At 58.8% G+C, this 23773-nt stretch overlaps 1 protein-coding gene across 1 annotated transcript in view; it reads right to left on the bottom strand.

The window, feature by feature from the left end:
* Positions 1 to 23773, bottom strand: part of WNK2 (WNK lysine deficient protein kinase 2) — a 130571-nt gene that overhangs the window by 70225 nt on the left and 36573 nt on the right. The window contains 5 exon segments of the mRNA XM_077138321.1: positions 2026 to 2245; positions 5178 to 5266; positions 9946 to 10103; positions 14365 to 14585; positions 17345 to 17517. Coding sequence (XP_076994436.1) covers positions 2026 to 2245; positions 5178 to 5266; positions 9946 to 10103; positions 14365 to 14585; positions 17345 to 17517 — 861 coding nt within the window.

Here is a 23773-nt window from a genome sequence, read left to right on the forward strand (position 1 = left end):
GGGAGAGAGGAGGGAAAGGGAGGGGGAAGACGGTTCAAAGAAAGGAGGGGAAGAGGGAAGGAAAAGGGGTCAGGGAGAGAAAGAGGAATGAGCAGGAAGAATAAGAACATAGAGGAGGGAGGGAAGGAAAGAGGAGGAGAGGGGAAGCATAGAGGGGGCGTGTGGAGGGGAGAGGAGGGGGCACGTTGAGGGGGGGAGAGGAGGGGGTGCATGGACGGGGAGAGGAGGGGATGCATGGACGGGGAGAGGAGGGGTGTGTGGAGGGGGGAGAGGAGGGGTGTGTGGAGGGGGGAAGAGGAGGGGCAACGTGGCTGGGAAAGGAGAGGGGGGAGAGAGGACAGGAGGCAGGCAGGAGAGAAGAGAAGGAGGCAGGCTCAAGGGCAGTGGCCAGTGGGCACTCTCCAGCCCTGTCCACCTGGACCGGCTCCCTGTTCAAAGGGCTGCACACCTCTCACCTCTTGCTCTCCTCACCTGCCCTCAGGTACACTTCCCAAAACTTTATCTGGGTCTCAAGTGAGCTCAGTCTGTGAAAAATCCTTTGACCTCTCTGTACAATTATGATTTATGCACTTTTTGGAAGATGTGTTCATTTCATCCAAAAGTTTAACCTTCAAAAAGGAGTGGCCCAGAGCCAAGCTGGCGCGTCCTTCAGAAGGTGCCAGGCACTGCGCAGCAATGCAGGGCTCACCACGGGGCGGGTCCTGTGCATGATGCACAACTGCTCTTACACCCACACGTCTACGCACAATGAAAAGGAACGTGCCAGACGCAGTGGCATCACGCGTCCTCTCCTCCGCACCATGGAGCCTGCGTGCTTTTATTTATGCTCCTTATTTCTAGCAAAAATAAGGATCGTTTCATTTTCATCTGTGACTTGTTTTTTAATCTGCAATGATGCCACACATTCTAGAGTTTTTTCTCCGGCTGGGCTTTCCTGCTGAGCCTTACTCCCGCCTGTGGAGACAGTACTTCTCTGACAAGCGGGGTCCCGGCGAGAGCAGCGCGTCCCCCAAACATTAAGAATGATGTCTGTGGCTGTCTCATGCCCCCAGGGGGCTCTCAGAGGGCGGGGACGGCCTTGGGGTACTGCCCAGCCACCCTAAGTCTGCATCGGCCATGACTGCAGCCCACCGCCCACCCAGCACCCCCGCGGCCCAGGGCAGCGCCACCCAGCAGGACCGTCTGCAGGGGCGGGGACATCCTCCACCTGCCCTGGACGGTCGGGAGCAGCTGAAAGGTGGTGGAGGAGTCAGACGTGGCCCTTAACCAGTTTACCTTAAAGCAGCCAAGCGTGGCCAGTGGCTGCCATGCTGGGCCTCTGGGAACGGAGGCCCACAGAATCGAGTCGGGACTTTCTGCCTGGCACTGAAGGGTCCAGAGCCGTCACCTCTCCTCACACAGCTCTAGGATGCTTGGCAGGTGGCCCCCCCACCAGCCCTTCCGGGAAGCTTCTGCCCAGCCCCCTCCGTGCCCAGCTCCATCCTTCCCGCCCTCAGCCAGGCACAGAGGACGGCCCTGCCGGGCACACCTGCCACCCACCCAGCACCCGCCCTCAGCCCGTGCGGAGGGGCACTCAGGCACCGCCCTGGGGGGAGGTGGGCTGGGCGGGGAAGGAGGCCTACCTGCACCTTTCTAGGTGGCAAAGCACAACGCCAGAGGCTAGATGCAAATGACCCTGACACTGACCCTTGGGCCCAAGACATAAAATCCGGCCCCGACCCCAAAGCACCGCATCGCAGCAAAGGGTTTGGTCGAGACAAGCCTCACTTTCCCCGAGACGCTAGGGGGCCAGTTTGTGCTCAGCACCTCTGCCTATTATGACTTGTGAGCCCACTCCCCGAGTTCTTTGTTTCCTCAAGAACTGGGTAGCAGGGGGAATTCGGACCTGCTTTGCCACTGCCCAGATACACGCAGCAAGTGACACCAGGGCCAGCAGCCTCATCCTCAGAGCTGGCCAGTGACCCCCTGCCCTGGCTGGAGACCCACCGCTGACCACCCACAGCCGGCAAGATGCGGCCATATTACCATCTCCTGCGCCACGTCGTCGGGCGTCTCCTTCTCCAGGTCGAAGGTGAACTCAATGGCCCCGTTGTCCTTGGGTTTCCCCTTCAGTTTCTTGGGGTCCTCGACCCAGAGCCGGAGAGCAATGGTGGACTTCCTGCCATGGTCCTCCTCTGCGAGCTCCACCCGCACCCCCGTGTCCTCTGCGAAGAAGGCGTGGCTCAGAAGGTCCTTGATTTCATACCTGGGGAGGAAGATGCAGCCTCCGTGTGGTGTGGTGCAGCCACAGTGGGGGGCGGGGAGAGGGGCTGTGGGCATGACACCCACACCTGGGCCACACCTGCATCACACCTGGGCCATACCTGGACCACACCTAGACCACACCTGCATCACACCTGGGCCACACCTGGACCACATCTGCATCACACCCAGACCCCCATCTGCATGACACCCAGGCCATACCTGAACCACACTTGTATCACACCTGGGCTATACCTGCATCACAATGGACCACACCTGCACCACACCTGGGCCACACTGCATCACACCTGGGCCATACCTGGACCACACCTGGACCACACCTGCATCACACCTGGGCCATACCTGTACCACACCTGCATCACACCTGGACCACACCTGGACCACATCTGCATCACACGCAGACCCCCATCTGCATGACACCCAGACCATACCTGGACCACACTTGTATCACACCTGGGCTATACCTGCATCACAATGGACCACACCTGCATCACACCTGGATCACACTTTGACCACACCTGCATCAAACCTGAACCACACCTGCATCACACCTGAACCATACCTGGACCACACCTGCATCACACACGGACCATACCTGCATCACACCTGGGCCACACCCTGACCACACGTGCATCACACCTGGGCCATGCCCAGACCACACCTGCATCACACCTGGACCACACCTGCATCACACCTGGACCACACCTGGATCACACCTGGACCATATCTGCATCTCACCTGGACCACACCTGCATCACACCTGAACCATACATGAACCACACGTGCATCACAGCTGAACACCTGCATCACACCTGGACCACACCTGCACAGACAGCTGGCCTCCACTTGGGCAGGCTGCCCTCTGCCTGCAGGGCTTGCAGCATTAGATGTTCTTCCCATGCACAGCTGCACGTTAACGCACCTACTGGAGGGCTGAGCTCTGCCTGCCAGAGCAGCACACAACAGTTTACATGTGCACTCATCATTACCTCTGGGGCCAGGGAGAAGGAGCTGCACCCGGGCTCCCTGCATTGCAGCATAAGACTTCCATTTCCTCCCTCATTAGAAAAACACAACACACTCATTGCAAAAAAAAAAAAAAAAGTGCAATGAATACAGAAGAGCATTTTTGGAAAAAGCAGGTTCTCTCTCAGAACTGCTAGGCAGGTGTAACCGCTGCTGAGGCAGCCGAGAGCCCACACTGCCCACAGGTGCTCAGCTCCAAGTCGACAACAGTCAGCAGAGAGGCCACTGGGTGGCTCAGCCCAGGTCCCCGCACCAGTGACTGTAGCAGGAGGGAGAGGGGAGGCTGCCTGCCCCAAGTCCCAGGGCTGGGGTCCCTGGTGGGCCAGTGAGCAGCAGGCAGGGCTGAAGCGGCTGGGAGCGAGACAGGGCAAGGAGACCCCACCCCAAGCATCGCAAGGTCCAAGCGGGGCGCCCCGGGATCCGGCTGCTGTCAGGGGGCAGCTCCCACGGCAACCCCTCCCCCACTCTTCATTAGCTGCTGTCCAAACCTGCAGCTGTGCAGACCCTAGCTCAGCCTTCCCTTCCTTCAACTGTGCATGATGCAGTCACGCTGTATAGACCATTTTGTGCATGGCTTTTCCTGTGCCACGTCTCTAAGCACATCCACTTTGCCATGGAAATCGGTAGTTTGTTCCCTTTACTGCTCAGGCGTGTGCATGGAATGGGGGCAGCTGGGCGTCCACCCGTCCCTACTGGGGGGTGCAGGGGGCGGGGCCCTGTGGCTGTCTCTGGGATGGGCATGCTTGCAGCTCCAGGGGAGCGTGGCATGAGGGGACCTGCTCTCATTGTGGGTCACCAGTACTGTAGGCACTAAGCTGCCTTCCAAGGAGAGGACAGTGCTGCCTGGGCAGCACGGCAAGTGGAGGACAGCTGTCCAGGGGGCTTCAGGCTTGCCACGCAGGGAGGAGGGGCAGTTTCGGGGACAAGAGACTAAAGTGAGCTCTGGGGCTGGGGCCTCGGGTACCCACGGGTCACTGCTGGCCCTCAGCTGGGCTCTCCACACCCCGGGGGCAGGCGCCACCCCACTGTGCTCTCTGGGACCTGGTCTCCAGGACACCTCGGATCTCACTCCGTGTGACCCCTTCGCAGCAGACTCTCCTAGTGGGTTCTGGACAGTCACAAGTGATATCCTCACGACAGAGAAGCCCTGCAGGGACCCCTACACAGAGTCAGGACCCCTCCTCAAGGATGGACAGCTGTCCCCTGTGTGATGCTCTGAGATGCAGTGGTTCCATACGGTTGTTCAAATCCTTTTCTGACACTGTTATATTTTATACTTTTCAGTTTGGTTTTTTTTTTTCAAAGGAATCAAATATGGTCAACTGCAGGAAGCAGGAGAGAAGACACCGAAGTCAGACACAGGATTACTGCTGGGAGAAGGGGTGGTGGCAGAGGTGGGAATCAGCAGTGGTCAGCACTGGGGTATCACATGCTCAGAGCCTGGGTGAGGATGGAAGAGAGGGTGCAGGAGGAGGGGGCAGGGAAAGAATAGATGGGGGAAGAGGCAACAGGGGGAGGAGAGCAGGGGAGGGGGAGAAAGGAGGGACACAGAGAAGTGGGGGAGGAGAAGGGCAAGGAGGCTGCAGGGGGAAGAAGGGGTGGCAGGCGAGGAGGGCTGGAAGGGCAGTGCAGCTCTCCAGCTGGCCCGTGAGAAGAACTGGGCAATGGGGAAGGCAGGGCTAGCGTGCCCAGCACCAGTCACGAGCCTGTGCCCAGACAGGCCTGAGCGCCACATCAGCGCCCTGTAAGGTGCCAAGACCCCACGATCTGAAGTACAGATGTCTTTTGAAGTTCTCTTTTTCTTGCCAAGAATACAGCTCTAAATACCAGCTGAAACAATTTCAGCTGGAAAAACATCACAGAGCCCCACTCTGAGCCCTGGAACTCACCTTTCCTCTTTGTTCTTGCAGATGCATTCGCCGATAATCTCCTTGATTTCAGGATCGTGCACTTTCTCAAAGCTGGCTGGCTTGATACCCTGAAAGTAAAAGCAGGGCAGTGAGCAATCCTGATGGCACAGAAGTGGCCGTCAGAGGGCTGCTCTCCCCCTCATGCAGGGGGCCCCTGCCGGCCACAGTGGAAGAACAAGTGCCAGACATCACCTCCGATAAACCACCACAAAACTGGACAAAGCAGAAGCAACAGCTCTTTCTAGACGTTTGGGACTGTGAGCTCTGAGGGGAAGGACACAAGCAACCCGAGCCCTAACCCTAACCCCAGACTGTGGCCCAGAGATCTCCGGGGGCTGAGATGGAGCTTAGAGCTCAGAGAGGCTGAGGAGGCCGAGCTCTGGAAAGCAGGAGCTACGCGGAGAAGAGCCTGATGTTGCACTCAGGTCCCACGTGCTTTGCTGAGCGCTCGGCTGCCCATGCCGAGTGACGCCCCCAAGGCTGTGAGACAAGCAACAACAGCAGGGAGACACAGGCAGAACCGTCCAGAGCCCTCGCAGGACGAAGGCATCATCTACAGTGAACCGCATCTCACCGAAAATTACTAGATATGCCAAGGTGTGGGAAAATGGGTCCACGACCGAGCAGAAAATCGGCCAACAGATACAGACCCAGAAATGAGAGATGCTGGAACTTGCGGATATGGATGCTAAAACTGACTATAGCAATGTACTAGTTCTAAAGGAAAATGAACGTAATGAGGAATAGAAATGGAAGATAAAAGCAGAATCAAATGGAACTAGAGATGAAAAGCATCGTCTGAAAGGAATTCTTTGGAGGAGAGTAACAGCAGATTCAACAATTTCTCTGAAGCTGCTGCATGGTCGTGCTGCCCGTGGACGGCGCTGCATGGTCGTGCTGCCCGTGGACGGCGCTCTCACCCCAACTCCAGCCCTTCACACCGCCCTATGGGTCACAACAGACAGAAAAACACTCGTCCTTCTGGCGTTCCTGTCACCCGTGTTCGCCTGACAGTGACACACGAAGATTCAGATGAGAACACACAGCTATGATCAGAGTGTGAAACGTGACTCCACAGTCACAAGAAAAATGTCTTTCTGCAAGCAGTGGCACCATCGACCAACTCCCACCTTACTTATTGCAACAGACTTCTTACATAACAATGCAACCAAACATATGCTGGATTAAAAGCCATTTATAATTCAAAGAAACAGTGGACTGAATATGGCAGGAGAAAAGGTGCGTGAACTTGAAGATGGTGGGGGTCGAACTGTGGCCCCCACGATGGCGTGGTCAGGTCGGACCCAGTCCTGTGGGCGTGGATGCGTCTGTAAATAGGACGGATGAGGCTGAATCGAACCGGGGTGGGAACCTCCGTCCAGTTGGGCTGGAGTCCTTACAGGCAGAGGAAAGTGGGAGGAGCCGGGGCGGGGGGGGCGGCGTGGCCGGGCAGACGGGGGGCAGAGGCGTGCAGGACGTGCAGCCTCTGGGGGAAAGCACGGCCTCGTTCTTCTCACCTCCAGACCGAGGCTAACACATTGCATCGCTAAAGCCAACCAGGGGCGCCTGCTGCCGAAGCCTGGGCAGACCAAGGCAGAGACACAGCAAGAGAACGCATCTGCAGTGACCCAGAGAGCAACTCAGGCCCCAGCAGCTAATCCAGTCTCTGGGATCCCATCGCGGGGTCAAAGTGATCAATGTGGGACTGGAATCTTAGAAGGACAGAAAAGGGGGGAAGAGGAAAAATGTTTGAAGAAATGCTGGCTGCAGAATTTCCAAATCTGATGGAAACACCTGAATGCAGACCCAAGAAGCTCAACGAGCCCGAGCGAGATAAAGCAGTGCAGAGAACCGGCTGGTGTCTTGAGTGAAGCCCCCTCAAACCCACGAGGACCTGCCCTTCTCCCGCGGCTCCATGCCGACAGCCTGGTTTCCTGGTTTTCCTGCCATCTCCGTCTCCCTGAAGGGGCAGACTCTTCCTGGGGTGCCCGCCGGGGGCTCCTGGCACCGCGGAGCCTCAGCGTCTAAACCTGGAGGCAAGTCCCGACGCTCACGCTTGAGCAATCCCGTCCTGCCGTCCTGGAATTCTCGCTCCAGGTCCCGGGCCCGGACAGGCCCTACCCATCTGCAGGGAGGGCTTGGGGGGGCTGCGTGGGGAGCACAGCCAGAGCCCCGAGTCAGCTGCCAGCTCCCCACCCCAGAGGCGCACCAACGGGCAGGACTCCCGCCCCAACACGCGCCCCGCAGAGCCTCGGGAAGGCAAGCGCGGCTAAAGGCTACAAAATAAAGAGAGACAACAGGAACTGCACCACGCGGGCAGTGGGCCTGAGTGGGGACGCAGCCCTGGACCTGCCCTCCGCGTCCACGCCACGCAGCCTGAGGTCTTGCCACGTGAGGCGTCAAGCGCGGAAAGGCCCATGGTTCACTGGCCCTGAAGGGACCTGAGCAAACCAGAGACGCCGAGTGTGGGGTTGTCGGAGCACCCGCTGATGGGAGGTGGGCCCAGGGCACTCCTCATGAGTCTGGGTGGGACTGGCACCGCCTTGCGAGAGGGGGTGGGGCACCCAGCCAGGCCCCAGCTGCTGGACTCTCCCTGCCCAGGCATCACGCAGGTGAGTGCAGGGCCTGTCGAGACCCGGCCCAGCAGCTGGAGGGACTCCCCGCTGCCCCCACTGCCTGTGTGAAGCCCATACACCAAGGGGCAAAGACGAGTGGCCCCAGGGCGCCCTGCGGACCCCTGACCCCCAGGCTTGGCGGGCACAGAAGCATGGTAGCTGGTGACCCCCACAGCAGTAAGCAAGAGGAACGCTGCGCTTCACGAGAAATTCAGGGGGTTCCCGTGGAATTCCACCTGCATGCCCCATTTAAGGGGAGACCTGCCTGCACTCCTTCACTGATACCGACAGTGGAAAAGGATCTCCTGGGGCTGTGTCTTACCCCAGAAAAGGCGTGTCTGTGCCCAGCCCTTGGGCCTGTGGCTCTCGGAAGGAGCTGTGCTAAGGGGCACACACCGAACTCTGTCCTCATAAGCCAGGGAAATGGAACATGGACAGGGCAGCTGCAGGGGATGGCCCGGCCAGAGGGCAACGAGGCAGTGCCCTGTGCTCTGCCCCGGGAGGGACAGCCAAGCCCAGGCCTCCCGGAGAAGCCAGTCCCCTCCCCTCCCCCTGGAAGGAGCCCTGCACGGTATTTGTTTTAGCAGCTGAACAGGAGGTGTAAAAATGCCAGCAACGAGGAACAAGGGTCAGGACTTGGTGGGAGATGGTCTGGGAAGATTACAAACAGAAAACAAGTGCGCGCACGCATTTTTACTTGACTCCCAGAGGCGGGAGAAGAATGTGCTGGAGAAGGAGGAACCTGCTGCTGTGTGAAAGGGGCTCCCGTCGCCTGCTGGGGGCCAGGAGCCCGGAGGGGCTGGACAGTCCCGGGGCCAGGGGCACGCGGTTAGCATGGATGGCCACCTCTGTTCAGGCTGCAGAGCGGGCAGCGGGAAGCCGTGCTGAAGCCGCTGGAGAGAGGGGGTCGCCACCATGAGAGAGTGCAGGTCCCCGGGGGGCTGGGGGCCTCGCCTGTGTCCTGGGATCTGAAGGGGGTGCTGGGGGGACCGGAGCAGCCATGGTGCACCTCACCACCCCCCACCTCCCCACACTCAGCGGGCAGACCACCGCCCATCTGCCACGTCCAAGCCAGAAACCCAGGGGCCGTCTGGGCAGCTTCCCGGGCACACACCCCTACACCAGCACCTGCAAGTGCTGGCGAGTGAACCCCAAGGCTCTCTCGAACCCTTCCCCTTCTGTCCACTGCGAGGAACCCTGCCTGACAGCTGACAGGGCTCCCCCCTCTCTCCCTCCAGCACTTTCTGGGGAATTCTGCATCTTCTCAGGAGGGGTCTTTGACTCATGTGCCCCATGCCCCCGTAGGGTCTGCCTCTCCCTCCTGCAATCCCCTGTGCTCTTGTGCAGCAGGGACTCCAGCAAGCAGATGAGTGACTCAGCGTCCGCAGTTAACAGCCAGAAAGGGGGCAAGGCAGGCTCAGGATGGAGGAGACAGGGCAGGAGGGTATGTCCCCAAGGCCGCCAGGAGCCCAGGCTCCTCGAACCCGGAAGCACATCCGCCGTGGCCAAGCCCAGGGCAGGCAGCTGGGGAAGATCTGTGACCCCCCCGGCCCTTAGGCCCTGCCTGAGCCCAGGCAGCAGGACAAGATCCCAGACCCCAGCGCCCCGGAACCCCAGAACCCCAGCATCCTGGAACGCACAGGCACACGCCAAAGCCAGGCTGGCCGGCCTCGGTGGCCTCCTGGAGTGGGGAGGTGAAGGGGCAGGGTGGCCCCGGGGCGCCCCTGTGTCCCCGCCCTGGGGTCAGCGCCCAGGAGGACAATGCCTGGATTGTCTGCACAAAGGACGCTTCCCCACAGCCACCAGCAGAGCCAAGGCAGTCCCCACAGCACATGCCGGGTGACTGCCGGACAGCAGCTGGGCTGAGAGCAGCTCAACTGCGCTTTCCAAGTGCCCAGGGCAGGGGGTGGCGCCATGGGGCAGCCCACGACCGGCAGACGGGTTGCGCCTCCAGGCCTCGCCCAGCCTCGGTTTCCCTCCTCCCGCGGAGGTGAGGGCGCCCTGCACACTGCCTGTCCTGCTGCTGCCCAACTGCGTCGGCTGCCCCGAGACCTCAGGCCACCTGCGGACGCTGGCCGAGCCTCGGTTTCCCTAGCGTCGTCCCACATAGCCGCTGGGGCGGGCCAACTCACACAGGTGACCTTGCGGTAGATCTGGGCGGCGTTCTGGCACTCCGAGTAGGGGTACTCCGAGGTGGCCATCTCCAGCATACACATCCCGAAGGCGTAGACGTCCACCGACTCGTCGTAGTGCTCCTCATACATCTCAGGCGCCATGAACTCGGGGGTGCCTAGGGGGACGGACACAGCGGTTCAGCTGAGCGCCGGAGCCCCGCCCCGAGCACGAGGCCACAGGGCTCCCCACACCCGCCCGAACCTGGCCGGAGGGGGGGCCGGTTCCAGGACTGACCGGAAGCGCTCCACCCACAGGGGCGTCCTCCGTCCCCCCTGGGACCACGAGCGCGCAGGGCTGGGCGTATACCGCCCCCTAGGCCCACAGAGCCCGGAGATGACCCCCGCCCCAAGGGCCAGCCCAGGCGCCGGGACCAGGCGGTGCAGCCCGCGAGGAGGCACCGCCCGGCCCACCCGCCTTCCAGGTGCCGCTCCACGACGAGCTCAGCGCCGAGCAGCCCCCCGACGGCCGGGACCTACAAGCTCTCGCCGTCGTCACGGGGGCAGTAAGGCCAGCAAGCCCCTGGGGGACCCGCGGGCGGACCGTGAGGAAACCTGCCCACGCGTGACCAAGCCATCACAGCACTGCCACCTGTGAGCACCCCCTGGGCAGAGGGGGACAGGCGGGGGACCGAAGGTCACCTTGACAACCGGGGTGCCCACGGGGCCACTCAGGCTGCACAATGGCAGGGGTCCGGACCAAGGCTGGCCGTGCGCGCGGGGCCCTCCCGGGACGCCGTGCTAGAAGGCCACGCCGCTACAGACGCGCGCAGGGCCAGGCGGCGCCTCTTCGCCACCACGCTCGGGGTGTTAAAGCTCTCCTAAGGCAGGTTTGCTTTCACGGTCGTGAAAACCTTCCACTTAAACAGGCCCTGAGTGAGGTGGGTACATGGGTACCTGGAACTTCTGCATAAGATTTCTATAAATCTACAACTGCAAAAAAAAAAAAAAAAGCGAATTAAGATAAACTAGATTAAAATAAAAGGGAGCAGGGGTTGTCCTGGATGTAAACAAAAGGAACATAAACTCTTAGGAGGCTGCTTTTCACTTCTGTGTATTTGTTGACTAAAAGATTTTCAAAACATTTCCGTTTTTATTTTAAAGCAGATACAAAATAGCAAGAACCAATTACTACTTTTAAAGCAGATACAAAATAGCAAGAACCAATTACTACTTTTAAAGCAGATACAAAATAGCATGAACAAACTACTGCTTTTAAAGCAAGTTGGGGTGTGATTGTGAAAACCTCGTGTCTGACGCTTCCTTTATACAGGATATGGACACCGTCCCCGTCTGCGGGAAGTGGAGGGACGATGCTGCCTCGCTGACAGGGGCACACGGGGAGACAACCACAGCCGTGGGGTACTGGGCACTGGGCCATGTGCCCATGAAGGGGTAAGGAGACCCCTGCAGCCCAAGGTCACTGGGTAGGGAGCTGAGGCACCCAGATCTCAAGGCCACCAGCTGAAGGACCACAATAAGTCTTTCCGACACATGGGCACCCCACAGCCACCCCAGGGCTACCCCAAAGCAGAGGGCACAGGCTCCTCTGCAGCCTTCAGGAAGCCAGGAACCAGCTGCCCTGGTCAGTGACATCCCAAAGGCTCCCAGACAGCCTGGATCTATTGGGTGGGTCAGGTGCACAGACACAGCCCACACGGCCGAGTGACCGAGGCCCCGGGAGAGGCGTCACGAGCACAGCTGGGGGGCAAGAGCAGCAACCCTGCACACCCTGTCAGGACACACGTCGGGAGGCTTTGCAGGGCTGCCCGACACATGGGGACCACCACCGGGGACACTGGCCATTGGGCATCCAGCGTACAGCCACAGAGCAGCCCACGCCTTCCGGACGCCTGTTCCCACGACGGCACAGAGACGCTCGGGAGCATCTCTGTGCCGTCGTGAGGGCACGTGGAGACCTTCCTTGGGGGGGAGCACAGAGGAGACCCCTCCTCAGGAACAGGCCGGGGGCCCAGGGGAGACCTCTTGGCTGGGGTCCCTTCCGTGTGGATCAGAACCCAGGGAGACCCAGGACCCACTACCTCAGGACAGTCACCATCTGGGCAACGTGACCATGGCGGGCGGCCTGACGGGTCCCCACCCCCATGAACAGCCTGGCAGGTCCCCCCTTTCTATCTTACAGGTGGGTGGGAGCCCCTCCTGACTGCAGCCCCCCACTCAGCACGTCCACGCCCTGCTAAAGACAAGGGTCTCGCCTCCTGCACCCAGGGAGCAGCACTTCTCAGAGCCTCGCTCTGCCCAGGCCAGCAGCCAAGGTCGAGCGAGCCCCCCAAGCTCCTGAGCCCCTGTGCTGGTTTGAAAGGATGGATGTCCCCTAGAAAAGCCATGTTTTAATCTAAATTCTATTTCATAAAGGCAGAATAATCCCTATTCAATACTGTCTCTTTGAAACTGTAATCAGATCATCTCCCTGGAGGATATGATTTAGTCAAGAGTGGTTGTTAAACTGGATTAGGTGATGACATGTCTCTACCCATTTCGGTGGGTCTTGATTGGTTTATTGGAGTCGTATAAAAGAGGAAACATTTTAGAGAATGGGAGATTCAGAGAGAGCAGAGAATGCTGCAGCACCACAACGCAGAGAGTCCACCAGCCAGCAACCTTTGGAGATGAAGAAGGAAAACGCCTCCCAGGGAGCTTCATGAAATCACAAGCCAGGAGAGAAAGCTAGCAGATGATGCCGTGTTCGCCATGTGCCCTTCCAGCTGAGAGAGAAGCCCTGATTGTGTTCGCCATGTGCCTTCTCACTTGAGAGAGAAACCCTCAACTTCATCGGCCTTCCTGAACCAAGGTATCTCTCCCTGGATACCTTAGATTGGACATTTCTATCGACTTGCTTTAACCGGGACATTATCTCGGCCTTAGAACTGTAAACTAGCAACTTACTAAATTCCCTTCTAAAAGCCACTGTTCCTGGTATATCATGTTCTGGCAGCTAGCAAACTAGAACAGCCCCACAGCCCCCAAGACCCCAAACCCTTCAAGTCCCCCCAAACCCCCCTGAGGTCCCAAGCCCCTCGAGCCGCAGCCCCTCTCCCTGGAAATGCCAGGCTCTGCTGAGCAGGTGGGTCTCGTTAGGAGGCTGCCGGGCTGGCCGAGGCAGGACTGCAGGCGCTCGTGCAAGCCCCCAGCCTTGGTCTGTACTCCCGCCCCCAGCACCGTCGGCGGCCCCCAGACCCCCTTCCAGAGAGGGCTGCGCCCGCAGAGAACGCCCAGTGCCCCCAGCACCGTGTCCACGTCATCCTGGGACGGTGGGGCCCCACAGCCCCCGACACCCTAAGCACACCCGGGCGCCCGCTCACGATGCCCCCACCTCTGGGGCCAGGTCTGCCCAAAGCACCCCGACCTGCCTCACAGCCTGTGCGGCGGACCCCACGGCCTCGGGCCCACCCACCCAGGCCAGCAGCAGATCCTGTCCGCTTGTGCTGTCCCCTCCCAGCTGCCCATTCCTCAGGTGGTGAAACTGAGGCCCGGGTCTGCAGGGCGGCCTCCGAGACCCCAGAGCCGGTTGCCCCTCCACACCGGGGCGCTGTGTTCACCCCCACAAAGCAGCAGCCCTCAGAGATGACCAAGGAGCTCCTTCACTGCAAGCCCTGCCGCCAACGGGCAGCAAACCCCTCACCTCGAGACCGACCTCTCGGCCTGCTTGTACGGGACACCAGCCCTGCGGCAGGGCCTGCGCTTATGTGGGGCCTCTCCTGGGCCAGCACCTTCCCACGTCCTGAGGCCCCTCATCAGCCACCCTGTCCTCCACGTGCCCTCAGTCCAAAATGCCCAGACGGGCACTGGCTGTGGCCGCAGGGCGCCACCTGTGCCCCAGCTGGGGGCCAGCATGTGCGGGAAGCCGGCGCACCCCTAGTCTCTGCGTGGCCGAGAGCCCAGCTGCCCAGCAGGGGCCTGGGGGCCGAGGGCCCGACCTCGCAAGGAGCCGGGAGGCGTCCCAGGGAAGGGGCACCTGACTGGTCACCAGGCGGCAACCCAGGCCCTAAAGCCGATGTTTCCGGTGCTCCAGGCCCCCCCTCCACCTCCCCCGGAGCCCCTGCGGCATGGCCACTCCCCACACACCCCGAGTTCTCACCCCCTGGGCCCCCAGAGCCTTCTCCTCACCTGTGCCCTTCCCCCTCCCGGCACCCAGGCCCCCACCAGAGAATCGGCCTCGGACCCCCTCCCCATGAGACCCTCAGGACCAGCCAGGGGTGGCGAGGCTGGGAAGCCAGGCCGGGGGAAGAGCGCAGAGCAGGGACGGTGGGGGGCAGGTGACCCCCGGCCCGGAGCTGAGGCCAGACGCCCCAGGCGGAGGAGCCCTCACCCCAAGACCCCTCCAGCGGGCAACATGGGAGGGTGCGGGGGGCGGCTCACCTATGACGCTTTTGGCAAACGACGCTCTCTTGAGGGTGGCCAGGCCCAGGTCGCCGATCTTGACGGAGCCCGTGGGCCCCGTGATGAAGATGTTGTCGCACTTGAGGTCGCGGTGGATGATGGGCGGGGTCCGCGTGTGCAGGAACAGCAGCCCCTTCAGGATCTGCCGGCACCAGCTGCGCAGCACCTTGGGCTTCATCACCTTGAACCGCTTTAGGTACCTGGGGGTGGGAGGCACGGCAGTCACCCAGGCCACCAGGTGTGCTGCGGCGCTCACCTGTGCACAGCCACCGCCCGGAGGGAGCAGGCCCCGGGGGGCACCAGAGAACGGCCAAGGGGTAGCCTTGGCAGGAGAGACTCTGGCCAGAGGGACAGCACTGCCTGCTCAGCCTGGGCGCGCCTGGGCCCCTGGGAACCGGGCAGCACCAGACTTCAAGGGGCAACCAGGCAACCACGGAGCTGCTGTGAGCCCCAAAACCCAGAAGGAGGGGTGAGGCTGGGGAGGGCGGCCAGAGCCCTTCCACCACCCTAACCCTGCCAGGTGACACTAACCGTAACCCTAACCCTAACCCTAACCCAGCACCCATGTGAGCCGCAGTGAATCCCAATCCCCAGAAGGAAGAGTGAGGCTGGGGAGGCGTCAGGGTGCCCTAACCCTAATCCTACCACATGCCCTTCCCCTGACACTAACCCTAACTCCAGTCCTACTGGGTGCCCTTCCCCTGACACTAACCCTAACTCCAGCCCTACTGGGTGCCCTTCCCCTGACACTAACCCTAACTCCAGCCCTACTGGGTGCCCTTCCCCTGACACTAACCCTAACTCCAGTCCTACTGGGTGCCCTTCCCCTGACACTAACCCTAACTCCAGTCCTACTGGGTGCCCTTCCCCTGACACTAACCCTAACTCCAGTCCTACTGGGTGCCCTTCCCCTGAAACTAACCCTAACTCCAGTCCTACTGGGTGCCCTTCCCCTGACACTAACCCTAACTCCAGTCCTACTGGGTGCCCTTCCCCTGACACTAACCCTAACTCCAGTCCTACTGGGTGCCCTTCCCCTGAAACTAACCCTAACTCCAGTCCTACTGGGTGCCCTTCCCCTGACACTAACCCTAACTCCAGTCCTACTGGGTGCCCTTCCCCTGACACTAACCCTAACTCCAGTCCTACTGGGTGCCCTTCCCCTGACACTAACCCTAACTCCAGTCCTACTGGGTGCCCTTCCCCTGACACTAACCCTAACTCCAGTCCTACTGGGTGCCCTTCCCCTGACACTAACCCTAACTCCAGTCCTACTGGGTGCCCTTCCCCTGACACTAACCCTAACTCCAGTCCTACTGGGTGCCCTTCCCCTGAAACTAACCCTAACTCCAGTCCTACTGGGTGCCCTTCCCCTGACACTAACCCTAACTCCAGTCCTACTGGGTGCCCTTCCCCTGACACTAACCCTAACCCTAATTCAGGGTGTCCTGCCACTTGCTATGCGTCCCTCCCCCTTGAGCTGGGAGCACCTGCCCCCCCCCCACAGGAGAAATGGGGAGAGGGAGGCCCACTTCAGGTCCCTCCAGAGAGCAGCCCAGACCGGATTCCTGGCTGCACCCCAGTGCCCCCTCTGCGGACCCACCCCCACACCCCCTATGCCCTAGGGCCTGGCCGGGAACGGGGCTGCAGGCGCTACAGACAGACAGGCTACACGCGGGAACCAAGCAGCCTCAGGGGATTTGGCGCATGGGCCCCGTGCAGCATCCAGCACAGGGGACAGCGCATGGATGGACCACGCTGTAGGACCCCACACAGGAAGCAGCTAGAAGAAGGGACCCGCAGGGCAGGAGATGCGGACGGGCTGGGGGCAGGGCCAGGCTCAGGGCGCAGTCCACCCGGGGTGACGGCGGGGCCTCGGTCGTGGACGGGTGACCCAGGCACCACACCGAATGCGATTCAGCACTCAGCCGCTAACTGGAAAGTGGCCAAAAGGGGAAATGTTAGGTTGTATAGATGCCATCATCATAAAAACCAAAAAAACACCCCATAGAATCACAGGACACAAAAGGAAAACCACGTGTGAACTGTGGATGTGGCTAATAATACAATCATTCTGGCTCATCAAATGTTAACAAAGGCACCACGCTGGTGAAATAATAAGATTGGAAAGCTGTGAGGGTGTTTATGGGGACTCTACTTTCCACGATTTCTGTGTACACCCACAAACACGCTAATTAAACAAAACGAGAGGGAGCATGGCGGGCAGCAGACCCGGCTGGGGCGCAGATTCCACTGCTCAGGCTCGGGGCGGGACGGCCGAGGGAGCCCCTCTTAGCCGCAGCTGCTGGCGCCTTCCAGGTGTCGTTCCTGCGGGGGGGACTCGTGGGGTCAAGTGGCACGGAGGCCATGTGGTGGTCACTCCGGGGACGCGCTGCTAAGCCTCAGCCCTCCCGAGCCCGTGCAGACGCACTCCGCCAGCTGCAGGGGTTCCTTGGCCAGGGGGCTCGGCCCTATGCTAGGGCCCTTCCCGGGAGAATGAAATTCAGACAGAGGGGCCCACAGGGGCAGGACACCAAAAGTCAGCGGGGGGCGGGGGCGGGGTGCACAGTGGCACGTGCTCAGATTCTTGCCCACTACGCCCGAGACCCAGGTTCGATCCGAACCCACGCGTGCGACAATGGCGCGCGGTAAGGGATGCCCACATGGGAAGGAGTGAGAGCGACCCCGGCGCGCAGCGGGCCAAAGAAAGCAGCCAAGGGGACCGTGGAGGGACAGGGCGGCGGGCGCAGGGCCACGTGGCAGAGAGCGCACCCGGCAGTCCGCCCCCAGCACGCGGCCTCGGAGGGCAGCGCCTCGCCGCACTCGGGGTTGCCCTCCCGGGGCCCCAGACCACAGCTCGATGATCCACCCCCCCCCGTGTGGGGCAGCCCAAAGCCCGGCACCGGCCTCGACAGGCAGAGGCAGACGCGGACAGCCGCCAGCCACGGCCCCGGCTTACGTCTTCAGCGTGCCCGACGTCATCAGCTCGGTCACCAGCACGATACAGCGCTTCCCCTTGGCGCTCGACTCCCAGAAGTCGTAGAAGCGCACGATGTTGGGGTGCTGCAGGCCCTTCAGCATCTCCGCCTCCTCCTTGAACCGCTGCCTCTCCAGCTTGGTGAGCTTCCGGTCCTGGGGGGCAGACAGCGTGCTCAGAGGGGGCCCGGGGTGGGAGGGGGTGGGGCGCGGGGACAGGGCGGGTCTGGGTCTGGGTCTGACGCAGTCTGCTGGGCCACCGCCCAGGTCCTTGTGGAGAGAACCGGGTCGGGAGGCGCGAACTTCGCAAGTTTAACCCAGTTCCGGTCCCAGGGGCGCGGCAGGCAAATTCCAAGCCGAAGGCTTCGGCAGGGTGCTGGGGAGGCAGCGGGCCAGCCACAGCGGGCAGTGCACAGCCAGCTGTCACCCTGTCCAGCGCAGAGCTGCCCGTGTCCCACCCTGCCGCCCCCAGCACCGGAGTGCTGCAGAGAAGGCCCTGGAAGCCACGGAGGGCTCAGACACACACCCCACTCTTTCCACGAAACATCTCGAAGTCCTTCCTCCTCTCAACAATCACTGACTCGCTGGGTATTTTCTTAAAGAAATGAAATGTCTATTTAACTTATATCGACAGTAACAAAGCGTGACCAGAGCAGACTAGAGCCAGAAAACGAGGAAACGCTGACAAGCGCCAGAAACTAGAGGTGAGGGCAGGGGGAGAGGCAGGTGGGCCAAGCCAGGGTCACCGGCCTGGGGGACACAGCAGCCACCTCCCTGCACCCGGGGCCACCTGGACAGTACTCCAGACCAGCAGGCCACCTGAAGAGACCCCGACCAAGCCATACCCCCAGCCCAGAGTCTAAGGGAGAAAACCACACACCTGCCGCCCTCCGGCTGAGAACCGCTTCTGGGCTCTGCGCCTACAGGTACGAGGACCTGCCAACTACCCAGCAGCTGATCACTGAGCGTGGCAGCGCAGGCGACCTCCAGCCAGCTCTGCCACCCCTGCCCCGGGCCACCCTGCCTGATCCCCACCCCCAGGATGCCCAGCCTCACCCCCACTGCGGCCTGGCGCAGCACATCTTTCCTTAAATCCCGTAAGTGGGCGCTCACCATCCAGCACTCAGAATAAGATCCAAAGAGCTCAACACTGTTGGTCTAAAAAAACAAACTAAATGATTCTCAATTCTCCATACTGAACATCTTAGTAAATGAATTTTGCTTATTTACATGCCATCAAACAGCAGCAGCAACCAAAATAAAACGCAAAGAGCTCACAGGGCCCCTAGCTCTGTGCTCCTAGCCTCATCTGGGGAACCTGCACCTCCACGGGGCCCCCAGCCTCGGGCCTCCCCCCACTCGGCACACTTGCCCTGCTGGGAGCCCTGCGCAGTTGCCCGCTGCCTGCCTTTGGCCTGGCCTTCCCAGCCTCTGGTCCCCAGCACGCTCAGCCCTTCCTCCACCCACGGGCCCCTCCCATATTGGAAAAGCAACAGCTTATTTTTAGAAGGAAACTGTAAACACGACTGAACACAAGACTAGCAAAATTCTGAGGAATTCCAGAAAGACAAAAAGTCAGTGCACTTGGATAGGTGAATGGAAGAACCAGAGCTCAAAAAAATAAAATGAAATAAAGCAAGCCAAGACCCCTGCGGATCCTTCCGGAGACCCCAGAGGCCTCTAAGCCCAGATTCCTGGGAGGGAAGGAGAGCAGGCTCCAGGAGCTCAGCGTGGAGCACAGCAAGGGACCCCATCGTGATGAGCCCCTGCCCCACAGCCCCACGCAGCACAGCCCCTAAACCGGGCTGGGCGAGTGAGGCCACAGCAGGGTAAAAATAACTCCAAAGGAGCCAGCCACGTGATCGAAGCCAGGAGAGAGCTCACTCAGGGACAAAAAGGTAGCTCCAAAAAAAATCCTCTTAGCAGCCTCATAAAGATCCAAGAAGTTCAAATACATAAATAGGAGCAAGTTTCTATTACAAAAGGAACGATCGAGAAGGCGTTCTTAATTGCCCAACTGCTGAACAGAGAAGACAACATTTCAAATTTTTCAAAAATGGGCAAGATCAAGCTAAAGTATTTAGGGAATTTCTGCAAAATCCTGTTTCTTGATCTGGGTGGTAGTTATAATAATTCACTAAGACTTATATTTGTTTTGTGCAGTGCTCTACGTTACATTATATTTCATAATAAAAAGGTTAAAGCATCCTGGTAAAAAACAAAAACAAAAAAAAGAAGGCGTTGTTGAAAATTTAAACTGCAATTTCTATAGTGAGAACAGTTTGATGTCTTAAAAATAAGGTATTCCATAAACAATGAAACATTAAGTATAAAAAGTTCAATGTTTGAGCGAAGTAACAAAATGGAAACATGCTCTACCTATCAAAGCTGGTGATTTACTTAGGAAAATAAAACTCAAGCCACAGACTGGAAGGAAATATCCTAAACTTCTATCTGACAAAGGACTCATATACAAAATATGTGCAGAACTCCTATAACTCAAAGGTAAAAAGTCACGAACTCACGATACTTCACAACAAAAAGACACAGCAAGGACCAGTAATCATATGTAAAGGTGTTCATCGGCATCAGTCATGGGGGAAATACAAAATAAAACCACAATTAGGTACAACATCACGCCCACCGGGGGGGCTAAATTAAAAAGACTGGTAATACCAAGTGTTGGTGAGGATGTGGCAACTGAAATTCTCATGCACTGCTGGTGGAGAAGCACTGGGCAGTTTCTCATACCTGCTCTAGAACCCAGCAACTCCACTCCCAAGTATTTACCCGAGAGAAATGAAAACATATATCCAGCAAAAACGTGCAACACCAATTCTCACAGCAGCTTTATCTGTAATAGCCCCAAACTGGAAACAGCTGAAATGTCTGCCATCCAGTGAATAAAAAAACAGATATCCTAACAGGACTACCACCCAGCAATGAAAAGGAACACACGTGCCTGATTCAGGTAACACGGATAACTCCCAAAAGCACGCGGTGTGTGAAGGCAGCCAGGTGCCAAACATACACACAGGGTGTTGCCGTGTGTGTGAAATTTAAAGAAAGGCAAAAGAAGCGTAGAGGGCTGGAAATTAAACAGCATTCGCCACTGGTTTGGGGACAAAGTGGGAGCTGATTATCGGGGGTCTGAGAGAATTTTGGGGAGTGACAGCCAAGTTCTTGATCATGGCAAAAGACGGGGGCTGCACACACCTGCCAAAGCCCATCACGTTGCACATGTAAGATCTGTGTACTCCACCGTGTGCAAATTAGACCTCATTACAAAAAAGCAGAAAGACCCCAAACCAAATGGGAACAGAGGAAAAGACGAGGGAGGCCTTAGGAGACATGAAAGAACCGCGTGTCGTGTGTGTAACGAGAGGTCAGATTCCATGCCATGAATGCTCAGACGACATTCTTAGCATTCCCTGAGCTGCAAAGAGAACTATTTAGAAGAGAAGGACCTGCTGACTCCAGATCAGGACAAATGAAAAGTAACCCATGTCCAGACCCCTTCCAGCGAAATCCCAGGACAACAGGGGCTGCAACTGCACAGAAAAGGTCCAGCCAGGCTCCTGGGCCCAAGCAGCATCCCAGGACCCAGAAGACAGGGGGGCAGAAATTTCGAAGTTCTGACTCGGAAGAGAGAACTTTACACCCAGTGGGACACGCATTCAAACCGGTGGGACAAAGGCGCCCAATGAAAAGACTTCTCAGACGTGCGAGAACTCAAAGCTGCCTTCCCATGCACTCTAGATGAAAAAAGTTACTGGGAGAGTTATTTCAACGAAACACGACAAAAAAAAAACAGAAGTGCAGGCAGCAGAGCTGACCCTCTTTGGCCGGTGCCCAGCAATGGCGGCTGGCCCGCCTTCTCCGTGCAACAAAACCTCAGAGGCAATTCCCCCGAACGCGCGGATCACCGGTGAGTCTGGAGGGTGCCTGCAGGGTCATTTATAAGTTCCCTTTGCTGGCATTTTAGAGCCAGTAACCAGCAAAGTGTGAAGGATGTCACTGCAGTTTCAGAGCAAAATGGGGACGTCAGAAATGACGTCATGAACAGAACTTGGAGGTGAGGTGAAGGGAAGTCCGGGCATCAGGCTGCACCCTTCATTTTCCATGGTGGACACTGTCTGAAGTCGACAGATCAAAACACACTAGAAGAACTGAAGTCAGAAACCACTAAAGTTGTGCCTCTTGGAAGTGGGCCTGGAGGTGCAGGCGGGAAGAGAAAGGGGCTTTTCGTTTTTAATGCAATTTGATCGAGATCTATTCACACAACATACAACCCAGCAAGGTTTGCAATCAAGGACTCAGAGTACCACCGCGCTGTGCGTTCATCACCACTAACAATTTTAGAGCATTCCCGTTACTCCAAAAACTAAAAGAAAAAAAGAAAGCCCAAAACACTGCCCACCCTGTAGCCCCCATGATCGGCCCGCAGCTCCGGCGCGGCACGCGTGCCCCTGTGGAGGAAGGAACATCAGTGCCGTGCTGACCACTCAAGCCCATGGTCTGGAGCAGGTACGTTTCTCCACATGCCCCTTCCATCACCCCTCACCACACCTGCTCTACTCAGGACAGCACTTATGTCCACCACGAGGTTGGCTGCTTCAGGCGTCCCATGTTTGACGCTCAGCTTTGCCCCTGGTGACAGACACGCCTCTAGTCCTGTCCACGGGGCCCCTGGAGCCACAGGACACTCGCCCTCCTCGCCTGCAGTTCCCTGTCCACACCTTGCTCCGCCAGCTGCCCGTGGGCTCGTCTCTGCAACACCAGGAAGGCAGAGCCAGCCCGGCCTCTGGAGCGCCGTCAGCATTTGTGGGGTGAGTGGGTTAGGCAGTCACCGATGCCGTGCAAGGTGAAGGAACAAAGGGCAAAAGACAACCCACAGCCCCGTACAGGAAGAGCTCCAAACCCTGCAAGAGCAGCATTTTTCTAACACCCTGGCACGGAGAGAGGCAGCCCGGCGGCTTCCACAGCACTGCTAGGCTGGATGCTCCCAAAGCAGGCCACTGGGTGCTGCCCAAATGAGCGCTTCTGCCCCCTCAAAGGCGCTGGAAATGAACCAGATTATAAAGGGTAGAAATGCTCCGAAGCACAGCCAGCTTTCGCTTCCCACAGGGAGAAGCCCAGGTGGGCAGACGGTGAGGCCATCCAGGTGGGCCTTTGGAGCCCAGCCAGAGGGGAAGAGGGAGGGGGAACAGAGGAGGGGGGAACAGAGGAGGTGGGGAGGGAAGAGAAAGGAAGGAGGGAGGGAGAAAGGACAGAGGGAGGGAGGGGAAAGGGGGAGGGAGGGAAGCAGATGGGCGGTGAGGGGAAAACCAGGGTGGAGGGACGGGCCAGGGTGGCTGGTCGGGAGCTACCTAGTAGGCAGGGCAGTGTCAGGTCCCAGATGGGAGAGGTGGGGTGGGTGGATGCCGTGACTTTCCTGAGGCCTCAGGACCTGCGACTGCATTTCCACCCGAGCAGCTGGGCCCTGGTGTGGGGAACGAGCAGTCACCAGCTCACTGAGGCCATGTGTGTCCTCTTCCTTGATTCTAATAATGATGCTTTTCTTTCAACACGAAGCAGTAAATGTATAAGCCAGCACACCCGCGACTTCACACGTTTTATCAGGTTAAAAAAAAAGTAAAAAAATAAATAAATAAAAATTTTAAAAATAAGTTTATTTTGCAAACTGCAAAGTGAGGTGGTGCATGGAAGTAGAGTTTAGAGTTTGTCAACCCTGCCCAGCTGTTGAGCTCTCTCCTGCTGGCCCAGGGGGGCTGTCCTGGCTCTGGGCCATGGGCTGTGGCTGTGGGCGTGGGTGTGGGTGTGGGTGTGGCTGTGACTGTGGCTGTGACTGTAGCTGTGGCTGTGGCTGTGGACCGGCAGACAGGGCTATGCAATTACGCGGGAGGGAGCTACACCCCACTCGGTGTCACCCGTCTTGCCTCCTCGCCGCACAGCCCCTGGCTAGCTGGGCCCACGCCAGCCCCACGGCCCACTGAGGGCCCTCCTGGACCACGAGGCCCCGTGATAGGGCTCGCGATGGGGACACGGCCCCAGCCAGCGGTCTCAGCCGCCAGGCCGCTGCGACAACCGAGGCGCCCTGGGGCTCAGGCAGCAGCAGGAACTGGGCGCCCGGGCACGGGTCGAGGCAGGGGACGCCCACGGCGGAGTTCGTGCTGAACGGGGCAGTCTCGGTTTGGGTGACGGGCAGTTGTACTCGTGGCCGGTGGCAATGGTGGCCACCCAACATGAATGGGATTGCAGGGCTGCACTGCACCCCTGAAAGTAGCTAAAATGGGGAACTTTACATTATGTAAGTGAGCAGAATAAAAGTTTTTAAAAACCCATGGAACTCTAGAATGCAAAGAATGACACCGTAAGCTACAGTTAAAAAATCACTAAAATAATATTGTTT

Source organism: Tamandua tetradactyla, chromosome 2 (assembly GCF_023851605.1).
Source record: "Tamandua tetradactyla isolate mTamTet1 chromosome 2, mTamTet1.pri, whole genome shotgun sequence".
NCBI classification, from domain to species: Eukaryota; Metazoa; Chordata; class Mammalia; order Pilosa; family Myrmecophagidae; genus Tamandua; species Tamandua tetradactyla.